Source organism: Mustela putorius, unplaced genomic scaffold (genome assembly GCF_011764305.1).
Source record: "Mustela putorius furo isolate JIRA1106 unplaced genomic scaffold, ASM1176430v1.1 tig00003974_pilon_pilon_pilon, whole genome shotgun sequence".
NCBI classification, from domain to species: domain Eukaryota; kingdom Metazoa; phylum Chordata; class Mammalia; order Carnivora; family Mustelidae; genus Mustela; species Mustela putorius.
This window is the reverse complement of record NW_025422117.1, coordinates 522,517-536,613: the sequence shown is the minus strand read 5'-3', so window position 1 is coordinate 536,613 and position 14,097 is coordinate 522,517. Positions and strand designations below refer to the sequence as shown.

At 46.4% G+C, this 14,097-nt stretch overlaps 1 protein-coding gene across 6 annotated transcripts in view; it reads right to left on the bottom strand.

Annotated features, from left to right (window-relative positions):
- Positions 1-14,097, bottom strand: part of DZIP1 (DAZ interacting zinc finger protein 1) — a 55,341-nt gene that overhangs the window by 27,207 nt on the left and 14,037 nt on the right. For all 6 annotated transcript variants that reach the window (XM_004746138.3, XM_004746135.3, XM_004746140.3 and 3 more), the window contains 4 exons: positions 12,238-12,399; positions 8,115-8,252; positions 6,356-6,418; positions 152-292 (listed from right to left, as the gene is read on the bottom strand). In XM_004746138.3, the coding sequence (XP_004746195.1) occupies positions 152-292; positions 6,356-6,418; positions 8,115-8,252; positions 12,238-12,399 (504 nt within the window). The remainder of the gene's footprint in view (positions 1-151; positions 293-6,355; positions 6,419-8,114; positions 8,253-12,237; positions 12,400-14,097) is intronic.

The window sequence follows — 14,097 nt, the reverse complement described above, 5'->3', positions numbered from 1 at the left end:
TTGGATTTACTTTTCCAAACAACCACAGGGAAGAAAATATTCTACCTCCTTTACCTTATCCAACTTACAAATGCTCTAAAATAAAACAGAATGTTCTTTGATAAATTGCACTGCTTGAAGAAAAACAGTGCCAATATGGAGCCAAAAATACCTGTTGTCTCTGTGTGATAATCAGTTCGTTCTGTTCCTGGAGTCTCTGCCCTAGCTCTTCTATCCTTTTCTTGTAGAAAACATTACTTGCATTGAGATCGTCTATCATGGAGGTCCGAAGTTTCTCTATATGTGACAAGAGCTTGAAAAAAAAAAAAAAAAACAATGAAGGCATCTGCAAACCGCATGCGCAATGTCTCCATCCCGCCATCTGTACACACACACCCCGTGTTCTTTGCTGGCCTCAGATTATCTGTGCACTTCAAGTGACCGCATACATCTTTGGTAACCGTGTACCAAAGCCTCAGCTTTACAAGGGCTTCACTTGTGCTCCCGGGGAGCTCGTGACCCAAGACACAGCACTGAGAAGGTGAACGACTGCGTGCACTCGAGCACAGCACAGGACACACCGCCAGGATGAGCACTGATCCAGCATCGGGGCGCTCCCACTGAGGGGCCATAACCCCACACCATCCTGCCCCTCAGGTGCGCAGAGAGCCCACCTTCCTTACTTGTAAGTCCAGTGACTAAGCACAACCTCAATAAATCCTTGCTGAGAAAAAGAAGGTGGAAGAAGGGAGAAGGGATGGGGAGGGGTGCAGAGAACAGAAAGATCCAGATGCATAGACAGATCCGTCCTCAGAGACTTCGTGTCGGAAAAGATCCTAGACTGCACGTAGGAAAAAAAATTCAAGAACGATTTGTTTTCAGTGATTTAGGCAAAGATTCTTAGAACAATTTCAGGAGTCACTTACACAGAGGGGGAAAACCCGGGTCACTGGAGCTAAGCACAGTCCCAGCCTGGAAGAGCCTGGAAGTGGAGGTGACGTGCGGACCGAGCAGGGCAGGTGGTGAGGTGCCTCAGTGGGCAGAGTAGAGAGCGCGGGCGAGGCAGCCCCGCCCGACCTGCTCGGTTCTTCCCAACAAACCCTCATCAAGCACTTCATCCTGTTGTGTCCACACCACAACCTTACGGATGCACGTTCTGACTCCACAGTACAGAAGGGGGGACTTGGGTCCAGACAGCGTAAAGCAGATGGTCCGAACTCAGACGGCTGGAGGGGAGGAGCCCAGACTGGAACTTTCCAGTCCGGCTTCAAAAATTACTGCTCTCAAATTTAGTGACTAAGGCATGGAACATCTTAGTAAACAGGACTTTCAAACAACCAAGAAGCCCCCCAGACCTTAAGAAATAAGTCGTCAAAGGGGCTCCTGGGTAGCTCAGTATGCCTTCGACTCGGGGTGTGATCCCAGGGTCCTGGGATCGAGTCCCACATCGGGCTCCAGTCCCACATCGGGCTCCAGTCCCACATCGGGCTCCAGTCCCATATCGGGCTCCCTGGTCAGTGGGGAGTCTGCCTCTCCCTCTCCCTCTGCATGCCTCTCTGGGCTGGTGCGCTCGCTCGCTCTCTCTCTCTCAAATAAATGAATAAAATCTTAAAAAAAATTTAAAATTAAAATAAAAAGAACCTTTCATAACCTAGAAGATGTCAAGAATCTCCCCCAGGAGAACACTGTTAAGAACCCTCTCTACATTTTTACAGACCATGGGAAGAGGGCCCTAAAGCAGTTTGAAAAAACACTGAGCTAGAAAACAGAAGGAAAAGCCTGTGAAAATGTCCAGGGCTTAGGGTGGAGGTTTAGGACTGACAAGTCAGTCTAGACCCTCCAGAGGAAAGGGACACAGAAAACACTAAGGGAGAGAGCAACCTTTTGGTACTGGACTCAAGAATTGACAGAAATCACAGAAAGGAGTTTGCAGAAAGAGGAATGTGATAGTCTAAGCACAGGATAGCCAGAAATTATTTCCGAGAGTTTGTGGCCCTCGAGCCCATTTCTTGTGACCTCCTGTCCTTTCAAGTCCCTGCTCTTTCTCTCTGCTGGAGCACAGGACTCTGCCCTCTCCCTCTGTTACGTGAGCACCCGACAGCCTCCCAGCCTCCCTGGAGTCTTCTGTCAGGTCAAAAGGGCATCCCATCATTTATCTGTGACTCCCTTTGAACTCCTACCAATATTATTAAAAAAAAAAAAAAAAAAAAAGATTGCCAGGAACCTAGGTAAAGCAATAAAAAGTTGGCAATCGCAACTTCCCTTAAACAGAGAAACACAATATGTGCATTGTAGGACCAGTAGGCAGCAATCATGTGGAATAATTAATAGTTAGGTCTCAGGCAGAGATTACCAAACCTGATTGAATTCTCCCCTCTGTTCGGATTTAAGAGAAATTAAGGAAGAAGAAAGCAGCTTCAGAGCGAACAAAACCAGTAGACAATGGAGCAGCGTAGCCTAGCGGCAGCGCGAAACCCCCACACCCCCAGAGCAAGGGGGAGGGGGCGCCTCACTCAGAACCAGGGAAGGCCTCTCCCCCCTCCTCCAACCAGCCACCAGGCGGTCCTTCCATCAGGACTTGTGGTAGCCAACCGTGCAGATCGGCCACTTGCGTTCTGTTCCTGCCAGAGGGCCACTGAACCGACGGTTCCCACGCCGGTCTGGGACACCCGAGGCTTTAAAGGAGCCAGAACTGAACACCAAGCCCTATTCATCTGGAAGCCCGAATTCTGTCCCTAAGTACCAATGCTAGAAGACGCCTTGAAGGATTAGGGTAGAACGTCAGACGATAAGGACAGTGGTTCAAACCGTGGAAATCATCGGGGGATCTAGTGCCCCCACCCCCCCGTAATACACACGCCCCACCTGAGACTGAATCAGGATCCTGGGCAGTGAAACTGGGGTGTGTGTTCTGGCAAAGAGCCACTGGTCGTTCTGAAGCCTGTCCCAGGTTGGGAACTACCACCTTAGAACCTCTCCAGGGGACGCCACGTTTCCCCAGAAAAGCAACGGCTGAGTTGTCACTGCCTGTTCGTTCCCCTTGCGAGCTGGCTCAGTGCGTGACAGAGGAGCAACGCGACGAGGCTGACAAGCAGGACCCCGAGTTTAGGAGGTTCAAACCTGCAGTTATCCCCACAGACGACTCTTTGAACCTGGCTCTTCCAGACCAGACCCTACACGCAGCATTTCTCCACCCAGAAAAGCAAGGTTGAACGCTGCCCTTGCGGGCCGACTAGCCACCCTCCGTGTGGATTCCGCAAATATTTAATGAACGCCAATCATATGTTGGGTAGTTTAGTCGTACCCAAAATACAACAGAGAACAAAATACACGGAGCCCCTTCTGCACGGGGCTAGGGATCCGGCTGGAGACACACACAGTAAACAAGTGACTACATCATCAAAGAACCACATGAGACCATGTGGTGGGACCCGTGAGGGAGGTGGCTACCTACTTCCATGGCGTCGGGTGACCTGGAAGCCAAGGGCAGAAGGGGCTGTGGCAGAGAGAATTCTACACGGCCCTCAAGTCTGCACCCCCAGAGCACATGCCCTGTATAATCCCTTTCCCTTGGCGGAGTTAACGAACTGAGTGTTCACGCCGCTCTCCACCAAATTCATAGCTTGAAGCCCTAATCCCCTACATGGTGGTTTTAGGAGGCGGGGCCTTTGGGGGGTGATTAGGTTTGGATGAATTAGGGTAGGGTCCTCATGATGGGATTAGTGCTCTTAGAAGAAACCAGGGGGCAGGCTTTCCTTTTCTCCCTGCCCCTGAAGACACAGAGGACAGCCATCGGCCACAGGGATCTCACCAGGAGGTGAACTGCCCAGCACCTTGACCGCGCCACTTCCCGGCCTCCAGAGCGGTGAGAAAGAAATGTCCGTTGTTTAAAGCCACCAGCGTGCGCAGACCAAGACATGGGCTGGCTGGGATCAAAGATGTGCTCCAACAGCACAATACGGCAAGCGTGCGCAAGGGACTTGACAGATGGAATCGAAGTCCCTTGTCCGCTGACTCTGAGTTCAGGAAAAGAAAGATCGTCCTATGTAGGCAGGTCTCATTCAGGCCAGCCACTCCCCTGCTGGCCGTCACGAAGTCAACAGCCAGGTACTGAGCTGTGGAGCTAAGGGTCCTGATCCTACGGTGAGCCTGAAGGAGCCACATGTTGCCTATAACCTGCCCAGGCTTGGTTTGACCCTGAGACCTGGATGAGAACACAGCCAGTCGGACACCCCGAATGCAGCTGTGAGACCCCGAGCACAGGACCCAGACAGGCACCCGGGTGACATGGATACTGTGAGATAACCAGCTGCTGGGAATGTGCGACACCCACAGAGCAGCCATACAGAGGGAAGGAGCCAGGCGCGTGGAGAGCAGATGGAAGGAAAGCCCAGCAGCAAAACCCCTGGTGGAAAAAGAAAAAGGTCAGCATGTTCTCGAAGTGACCAGAAGGCTCTTTTTTTTTTTTTTTTTAAGATTATTTATTTATTTATTTGAGAGAGAGACAGTGAGAGAGAACATGAGCGAGGTCAGAGGGAGAAGCAGACTCCCCATGGAGCTGGGAGCCCGATGTGGGACTCGATCCCGGGACTCCAGGATCATGACCTGAGCTAAAGGCAGTCGTTCAACCAACTGAGCCACCCAGGAGCCCCCAGAAGGCTCTTGTAGGCAGAAAGAGTTAGGTCCGGAGAGAGGATCGGGATGGCCGGCTGCCAGAGGGACTCTTCTGCTCTCCGGAGAGCAAACTGGGAAAGGGGTAGGTTGGAACTGGGATACCAGTTGCGGGGGCCTTTTAGAAAGGGCAGGGGCTCGGTGGAAGGGAAGAGCAACGGAAAGGAAGTGGGCAGAAGCACACGGATGCGACACACACGGAAGGCCCTGCTGACGGCTGGGAGCCGGGCACTGACGGGCAGATGGGGCTCACGGCGGGCACCGATCGCCCCGACCAAGATGACACTGGACAAAGATGACATCTGAGACCTGTTAAACTCAGGAAGCCCGGAGATACCAGGTCCAAAGCTGGCTAGCCCCTCCGCAGCTGAGGGTGGTTTAGGCTAGAGAAATGAACAGGGGCCCTACACCCACACACACCTTACATCACCACACGAACTCTCTGCTCCATCCCTAGAGCCCCAGACTATGAGAAATACATGCCTGTTCTTTGTCAGCGACCTGGTCTACCGTATTATGTCATAGCAGCCAAACAGGCTAAGACACAGGGGACACAAAGGGCTACAAAATACATACAGAGTGAAAAAAGAAACAGAAGTTTTCCTATCCTAAAATCTCAAATGAAAGTACTTTAGGTTTTCTGCACCAGCGTGAACACTTCCCCATTTAGATCTATGTTACTCTAGGCTGAAAAGCAGTGTTATCATCAAACTGTTTTCATTAAAATGATTTTACCATGCACAATCCCTGCTTTGCTTAAAAAGTATCAAGATGGCTACCCTAAAAGATGGAAAAGTCAGAAACGATGTGTTCAACAAGGAAGGAATCACTAAATAACTTACGAAACATCCTTAAGAGCCTTCTCCAGCCATTAAAACATCACGATTTTACCTTTGATCTCTCTCTGTTAAATAAATAAATAAAATCTTAAAAAAAAAAAATCACGATTTTGATGACTATTTTAAAACAGGAGAATGTTTGTGATATATTAAGCAAAAAGCATGTAAAGTTATAAGGCATGATTCCAGATTTGTAATACTATGCGTATGGGTTTCCATATTACAGAAACACAATATTTACGGCATAGAACACAGACTGAAAAAAATTATAACAAAGTCGTGCCAGGGATTATTGAATTTTAAGTAATTTTATTTTTTATTTTTATTTTTTATTTATTTATTTTTAAAAATATTTTATTTATTTATTTGAGAGACAGACAGTGAGAGAGAGCATGAGCGAGGAGAAGGTCAGAGAGAGAAGCAGACTCCCTGTGGAGATGGAAGCCCGATGCGGGACTCGATCCCGGGACTCCGGGATCATGACCTGAGCCGAAGGCAGTCGTCCAACCAACTGAGCCACCCAGGCGTCCCTTAAGTAATTTTATTTTTTAAAAGATATATTTATTTGAGAGAGAGAGAGAGAACGAGCAGGGGGAGAGGCAGACTTCCCCCAACCCCCCCATGCGGGGCTTGATCCCAGGACCCTGAGATCATGATGGAAGCCGGAGGCAGATGCTTAACCGACCGAGCCACCCAGACACCCCGAATTATTAAATATTTTATAATTAAATTATAAAATTTAAATTTTGCTACACATTTCTCCACAAAGTCTATGAAGCAGACAAAGACTACCTTTGTGGTAGAGAAATAATATATATTCTTTTCAAAAATGACCCACTGACAGACCATTGCCTTCTCAATCTTACCCGACCCTTCTCTTTCTTGTGTTCTTGATGAAGAGCTTGAACTCGCGCGGTCCACTTGCTTTCCTACAACACAGGAAAACCAGAGGCATTCACGTGCAGCCGCAGCAGTAAAATCCACTTGAAATGCAAGTTTTTGGTGGGTCCTATGGAACCCAGTTACCTCCCTGGAGACATTGTAGAGGCATCTTTTTTTTTTTTTTTTTAAACTACAAAGACTCAAAAATGTTTAAACACATTTGCACTTGGTTTTCATCTTAAACTCTATGGCAAGGGTCTGCAAACATTTTCTGCTAAGGGGCTATTAGGACAACTTTAGGCTCTGGGGAGTCACATAACTCGATCTTTACTACTAGCAGTAGGAGAACATCCATAGGTAATACACAGTGGGCATGGCTGTGCTCCGAAAAAATTACTTTCAAGAATACGCGCTCGTGTGCCAGTTTGAGGAGCTAAGAGACAAGACCGAGGTTTCTGAGGCCTGCAGTTCTGATCTGACACCAGAGCTCACAGGAAGGAAACGAGAAATGTAGGCAGGATCTTGGGATTTCATAACTGGGTCCTTCAATTCCTGAGACCAGCTGGTGGGGAGCAACTATCAACAGCTCAGTAGGGGACATGATTCCTGGTCTATTACCATGTCCCAGGGACGTCACTGCCGTGGCCCGCGAGGGGAGGACTAGGGGACGTGCTCTGCCCTGAGCCGGAGAAAAGCCAACTTAACAGTGGAGAGTTCCCCCCCCGCAATGGGTATGTGAGCAGGTCCCGCCTGGGGGACTACAGACAGGCAATCACCCAGAGTCCGAGAGAACACTCTGGAAGAGGTGTCCCCCAGCTGAAGGAGTCAGCCAGAGGTCCTGAAACTCCAAGAAGGGCATGACAGAGAAAGCCACAAGGGCCAAAGCAAAACCCAGAAAGCCGTGTTTGGGGAGCCATGAGCTCTCATGTCTGGTGCAGCGGGGACCTTCAGGTAAAGCCAAGAATGGTGGGGGATGGCGCAGGGTCCAGATCCTCAGGGACTCTGACGACCGGTTAAGGATTCCAGACTTGGAAGGATAAGACGGGACAGTGACGCGGTCAGCCTGGCTGCAGGATGGAAGGTGGACTGCGGGGAGGGAGGCAAGACATGGGCGGCAAAGTATGCAACAGGAGCAGTAGTCTGTATTTCAAAAACACACTTCCTCTTTTAAAAATGTTACTGGTTTTTGTTTGTTTGGGTTTTTTTTTTGTCTTGTTTTGTTTTTTAGCAAAATCCTGAATTCCTAAACTTGGATCTCTGTTTACTTCCTGGTAAAAAACAATGTTCCCCTAAACTAGTACGACCAAAATTGCCAAGCTGGTTATGGAGGGCCACTATAATTAACTTTGATAAATGAAAAAGACCACCAGTACACCAAAGTAGCCTTATATTTAAGCTCTAAAAATTAAGTTGGTGCTTCAGCGTGTCTTTCTGTGCCTTTTGAAAGTGAGACCTACATCTGAAATATGAAAAATAAACTCTTAAGGTAATCCCAAACAATTCAGGGTGCTACCATATTAGCAAAAAAGGCAACAATTTTGCCAACAGTTCTAGATCTACATCGATTAGTCAATCAACAAGCATCTAATGAACTCCCGTTATTAGGTATCCGGAGACAAGAAGAAAAGAGTCAGCTTCATGGCCACTGACAGACAAATCCCTTTTCTGTAGGTAAGGCCTGCTGTACACTGCTTCACTAATTAAAATCAGGCCCTCCGGCAGTGACTACCCGCGGCTACATACCTGGCTGTCAAGAAACTGCATCACATTTTGGAAATCTTGGGGATACTGAGGACGTTCTTCTTTAAATTCATGGGCATCCCTTAACGTGCCTATGTTGGACTTGATCTGCATGTTGGACTTCTGGATTTCTGACAGTTGCTAGAAAATAAGATACAAACCGACTGGTATGGATGTTTGTACTTCTGTAAGATGGAAACAGAGAGTGAAACTGGGGAGCAATGGAGCCACTGTGAAATCTGCCTGTCCTACTGGAGGCTCCCTGTGCTTCTCCTACTTCTCTCACCTAATGGCTTTCCAGTGTTCTCGCCACTGCCTTCCAGTTTTCCAACAGAACGTGTATGGGGTGAAAAAGGGAAAGGAAAAACCCAACTTTCTAATCTTGTACCAGGGGTCTTACATCTTCTGATGCGCACATAACGGATGCCAGGAACAGAGGAACTGGGGGCAGCTGCTTCTCACGATAACTGGGTGCCAAGGCCAGCCTCATTCAGCAGCTGAGAATCCGTGAGGGACGTAGGGTTTTTTATTCTTTCTTTCACTTGTTATGTTATTCCCCAGGTCACCAGCGGTAAAAACCCCCAGAAAAGCCACAGAAGGTAACATGTTAACTAAAAAAATAAAAGGGTGGGGAGCATAGCTTTCCTGCCTAACTCTGGGCTGAACACAGCAACTTCTTTTCAAACGGTACAGCAGGAAACGGGGGGTGGGGGTGACTTTTCACTGGCGGAACCTGACAGACACTACCTCAGCCAGGTGGCCAAGGTCAACACTAACAATCACATATCATGAGGAGAGTGGTCTGATGTGATGAAAACTGTATTTTAGCTCTGAGGATTTCATTCCTCAAACCCATAAACCCAGTGTAGGCATGAGAAGACTATGGGATAAATTCTCGTAGAGAGAATCCTCCTGACAAGTACTCCTCAAAACTGCCCAGGTCACCGAAAACAAGTCAGAGACACTACCCCAGATAGGAGCCCAAAGGGACGGGACAACTACATATCAGGCAGCATCCCGGATAGGATCCTGGAACAGAAAAGTGACATCACCTAAAAGCTCAAGAAGCTGGACTGAAATACGGAGTTTGGCTAATACTACTCTATCAATACGGGTTCCTCAACTCAACAAATGGGCCACACTCATTTAGGATGCCAGTAGTATGGACAACTGTGTACAGGGGTAGGCCAGGAGGATTTCTAAGACATCATCTGTACTCTGTACTCAATTTTTCTGTCACTACTCTAAAAATGGAGCTTATTGTAAATAATAATATTAAAAACCAACTATAGCTGAAAAAGGCCAACACCCACAAGTGGTCCCCTGATGAACAGACAGAGGAAATGTGACATGCATGCGATGGGACATCAGGTGGCAATAACAAAGGCATGACACGGTGGGACAGAGACGTCCCTTCCTCATGACGCAGATGAGGCTTGAAAACATGGCACTAACTGGGAGCAGCTGCTCACAAAACCTCACATGTTATATGCTTCAATTCAAAGGAAACGCCCAAAATAGGCAGATCTGCAGAGGTAGAAAGTAGATGTGTGGTCGCCAGGAACTTGCCGGAGGGAGTGCTAGTGGGCGCAGGGTTGCTCCCCGGGAGTGATGAAATACTCTAAAAGGATTGTGAGGGTGGCTGCACAACTCTGGGAACATACTAGAAACCACAGAACTGTATACTTGAAGTAGGTGAGTTTTATGGTCTATACGTTAAATCTCAATAAAGCTGTTTTTTTACCCAAAAAAAATAGGAGTGGTAAAAATAAAAGTCCCATGTTGGACAAAGTCCCGACCCACTATTTTCCTGGGGGCAGGACCATGGAGGGACTTTCAGGCAAAAGAACTCTAATTAGCAGCTTATCATAAGGGAAAAAAACGAGTCTGGCCTTGATGCAGATGTGAGAAGCCAGTTTTTTCTTTTTGAGGGGGTAAGGGGGGAAGAGAAAGACTCTTAAGCAGGCCCCGCTGTGCCCAGTGGGGCCCAAAGTAGGACTCAATCTCACAACCCTGAAATCATGACCTGCGCCAAAATCACAAGTCAGACGTTTAACCGACTGAGCCCCTCAGGCGCCCCTGAGAAGGGAGTCTTAAACTGACTGGTACCGCAATCCACCAGTGGGTGATGCGGCACCCCACTTTGAGCCACAGTTAGGAGTGCAGCAGGGGCCCCCGGGTCATGCGTGGGAGAAGAAACCACGGACAGAGAAATGACTGCCTCAGAGCCCTGATGCTCAGGACCAGCAACAGGCAAGAACAGCTGATCCAACGGGAAGTTGGAAGCCCTACAAAAAAAAAGACACAATGTGCCATCCACTTTTATCTCCCCTCAGCTTTTAAACTGGCAAATTACAACTTAGAGAAAAATGGAAAGGACAGTATAATGAACATCCATTTCAATTGTTAACATTTTGCCACATCTGCTTTATAAAGATATGACGGGGTTGGCAGGATTTTTCTGTCAAGAGCGGAACAGTGTTCCGGCTTCGGGAGACACACAAGGTCTTGGTCATGACCACCCAGTCTATGGGCCCCGCACAAAAGCACAAGGGACAAAATGTAAGGGAACATGTGCGGTTGGGTGCCAATAAAACTGTATTTGTGGACATGGAAATGGGAACTTCATGTAATTTTTGTGTCATGAAATACTCTTATGACTCTTTCCAACCATCTAGAAATATTAAAACCTTTCTTAGCTCGCTGGCCATACAAAAATGGGTGGCACGCCAGACTCAGCTCACAGATCGTGGTTTGCCAACCTCCGTGCCAAAGTTCCAGGTGTTTTTAGAGAAGGCCCTCCTTAGCCATATTCCAAAAATACCCCTCCATTTTAGTTTACAAAGCTTGTCCCCTAGAGGGGGCTCAAGGATCTTGTTTTCTTTCCCCAAGGGTGACTCATGACTGAGCTGCCCATCCAGTTCAAGTTATTCTTAGAGGGAAGGCAATGGCCACTGTCACAGAGTTAGAGGTCCCAGCCCAGCAAGGCGTGTCTCTGTCTATGCGTGTGACCAGGGCAGTGTGGACCAAGGTCGCTCCCACAGGGGATGAAGGCCCAGCAAGGCGTGTCTCTCTCTATGCGTGTGACCAGGGCAGTGTGGACCAAGGTCGCTCCCACAGGGGATGAAGGCCCAGCAAGGCGTGTCTCTGTCTATGCGTGTGACCAGGGCAGTATGGACCAAGGTCGCTCCCACAGGGGATGAAGGCCCAGCAAGGCGTGTCTCTCTCTATGCGTGTGACCAGGGCAGTGTGGACCAAGGTCGCTCCCACAGGGGATGAAGGCTCATTTAGCCACATCCTGCTTGTTCAGACCTCCGGTCCTCCTCACTGACCAGGCTGGAGATCTGGAAGGGAACTGGTAAGAGGTTCTACTTCTGTTCTTTCTGGGTTGGCTTCCACAATGGTGACCTGTGTCAGCCTTTCTAGAAAGTTCCTTCGGAACTTTGAAAGCTTCAAAACTCACGGAAGGGTTTATGGTTTATGGCTATCTAAACCTCACCAGCTAAGAAAAGAGAGACCCTGTTCTATGATCTGACCAAAGGTACTAAATGTATGAAGTGTTCTTTTTTTAAGATTTTTTTTTTAACTTTTGGGACACCTGCATGGCTCAGTCAGTTCAGCATCTGCCTTCGGCTCAGGTCATGACCCCAGGGTCCTGAGATTAAGTCCCACATGGGGTTCCTTGCTTAGCAGGGGGCCTACTTCTCCCTTTGCTCTTCCACTTCCCCTGCTTCAACTCTCTCTATCTCTCTAACAAATACATAAAATCTTTAAGAAAAAATCTTTATTTTTAAGTAGTATCTCCCCCCAACGTGGGGCTTGAGCTCGCAACTCTGAGATCAAGAGTCCACACCCCAGTGACTGAGTCAGCCAGCTGCCCCTCAAATGTACCAAGTGTTCTGCACACGCATTTGGGGCCAAAGTTCCCACTCTCAAAGACAACTTCGCTGACTTGCTCTGTCTTCTGTGTGTCTCGGGCTCCCTCACCACTCTCAGGAAGAGGGGTGTCTGGGCACAATGAAGCAATTTCTAGATCTGCTGGCCATAATACCATTCTAACACCACCTCTCAAGGCAACAACCCTACCCCTACCGATATTGTGAGGACTTTTTGGCTTAATACTTACATATTCTAATGCTGAATTCTTGGAAGTCAATTCTTTAAACTCCTTCATAAACATTTCCTTGACTTTTTCCATTTCACCAACCAGTTTCTCCTTTTCTTCTTCCTTCCATCTATCAAATAACTTGAGAAATTCTTCCTCTTTTGTTTTTTGCATTTCATATTCCTGAAATTATTTTAATGCATGGCTTTAAAAGTTCTGATATGAAGCAAATACGTAAAATTTTAAGTAAATGGACACACCTTCACCTCCAGTGTGGCAGCTAATATTGTGTGTATCATTTAGGTTTGCAATCGCACTTCCTATCCTGGCCATGTGCACAGTGATTTTTTCTAAACCAAAAACAGCACACAGCATCCTTCTGTCCTTATATCTCTTAAAGTACAAACACAGATGTGCAAAGTCTCAAGAGTAGAGTTCTGTGATCTATGAATTTGCATAGCAGATATGCAATAATATGTAAAATGTAAACATACTTTAAAAGAAAATGTCTATTGAGCAGAGGAACCACTCTCAAGACTGTATCCATTTAGAGAGAATAGCCACATTGCATCGCGCGAAAACACAAATTCATATTTATACAAGCTAAATTCAAGGTCTAGTCAATCAACCTTTGATTTCTCAATGACTTAAAACTTTTTGGCTTTTTACCTAACTGGGGACTTAACATGATAATTAAACTCAGTCTGACATAGACAACACTGTACGCAACAACCCCAGAACATACCATCTTGCTAAATGCACATGGAAGATTCGCCAGGATAGACCATACATTAGGTCATAAAAGATTCTCAGTAAACTCTAAAAGACTGAAATCATGCTCAGTGTATTCCCAACCATGACAGAATGAAGCCAGAAATTAATAACAGAAGAAAAACTGGAAAATTCATGAATACTTGAAAATTAAACACTGTATTCTTGGGCAACCAATGGGCCAAAGAAAAACTCAGTATGACAAGTAGAAAATATTTTGAGATGAATAAAAATCAAAACACAACATACTGAAAATAAAAAAAAAGAAGCTAAAGCAGTGCCCAGAGGGAAATTTATAGCTGTAAATACCTACGTTAAAAAAAGAGAGCGGGATCTCAAGAGACAATGAAGGTTATTATACAATATTCAGGAGACCAATCATCAAGAAGATAAAAGAATTGTAAATATTTATATGTCCAATATTGCAGCACCAAATTTATAAGGCATATACTAACAAAAGAAAAATGAGATATAAACAGCAACATGGTAATCATAGAGGACTTTAATACTCCTTAGACAGGCGATCCAAACACAAAATCAACAAGGAAGCACAGATCTGAATAACGCTACATACAAAATGGACCCAACAGACATACATTATCCAACAGCAGCAGAATTCACATTAACATGGAACAGGATAGATTACACGCTAGGTCACAAAACAAGTCTTACCAAACTCAAGAAGACTAAAATTATGTCAAGTATCTTTTCTGACCACAATGGTATGAAACTAGAAATCAGTAACAGAAGGAAAACTGGAACAATTACAGATACATGGAAATTAAACAATACACTCCTGAACAACCAATGGATCAAAGAAGGAATCAAAAGTGATGTCAAAAATATCTCAAGATAAACGAAAATGGAAACACAACGTACCAAAATGTACAAGGTGCAGCAAAAGCAGTTCTAAGAGGAAAGTTTACAGCTAAAAATGCCTACGGCAAGAAAAAAAAGAAAGATCTCAAATAAACAATCTAACTTCACACCTCAAGATCTAGGGAAAAAAAATTAATCTCAAAGTTAGCAGAAGGAATTATAAAGATTAGAGCATAAATAATAAAATAAAGAATAGAAAAACAATAGGAAAGATGAACAAAACTGAGAGTT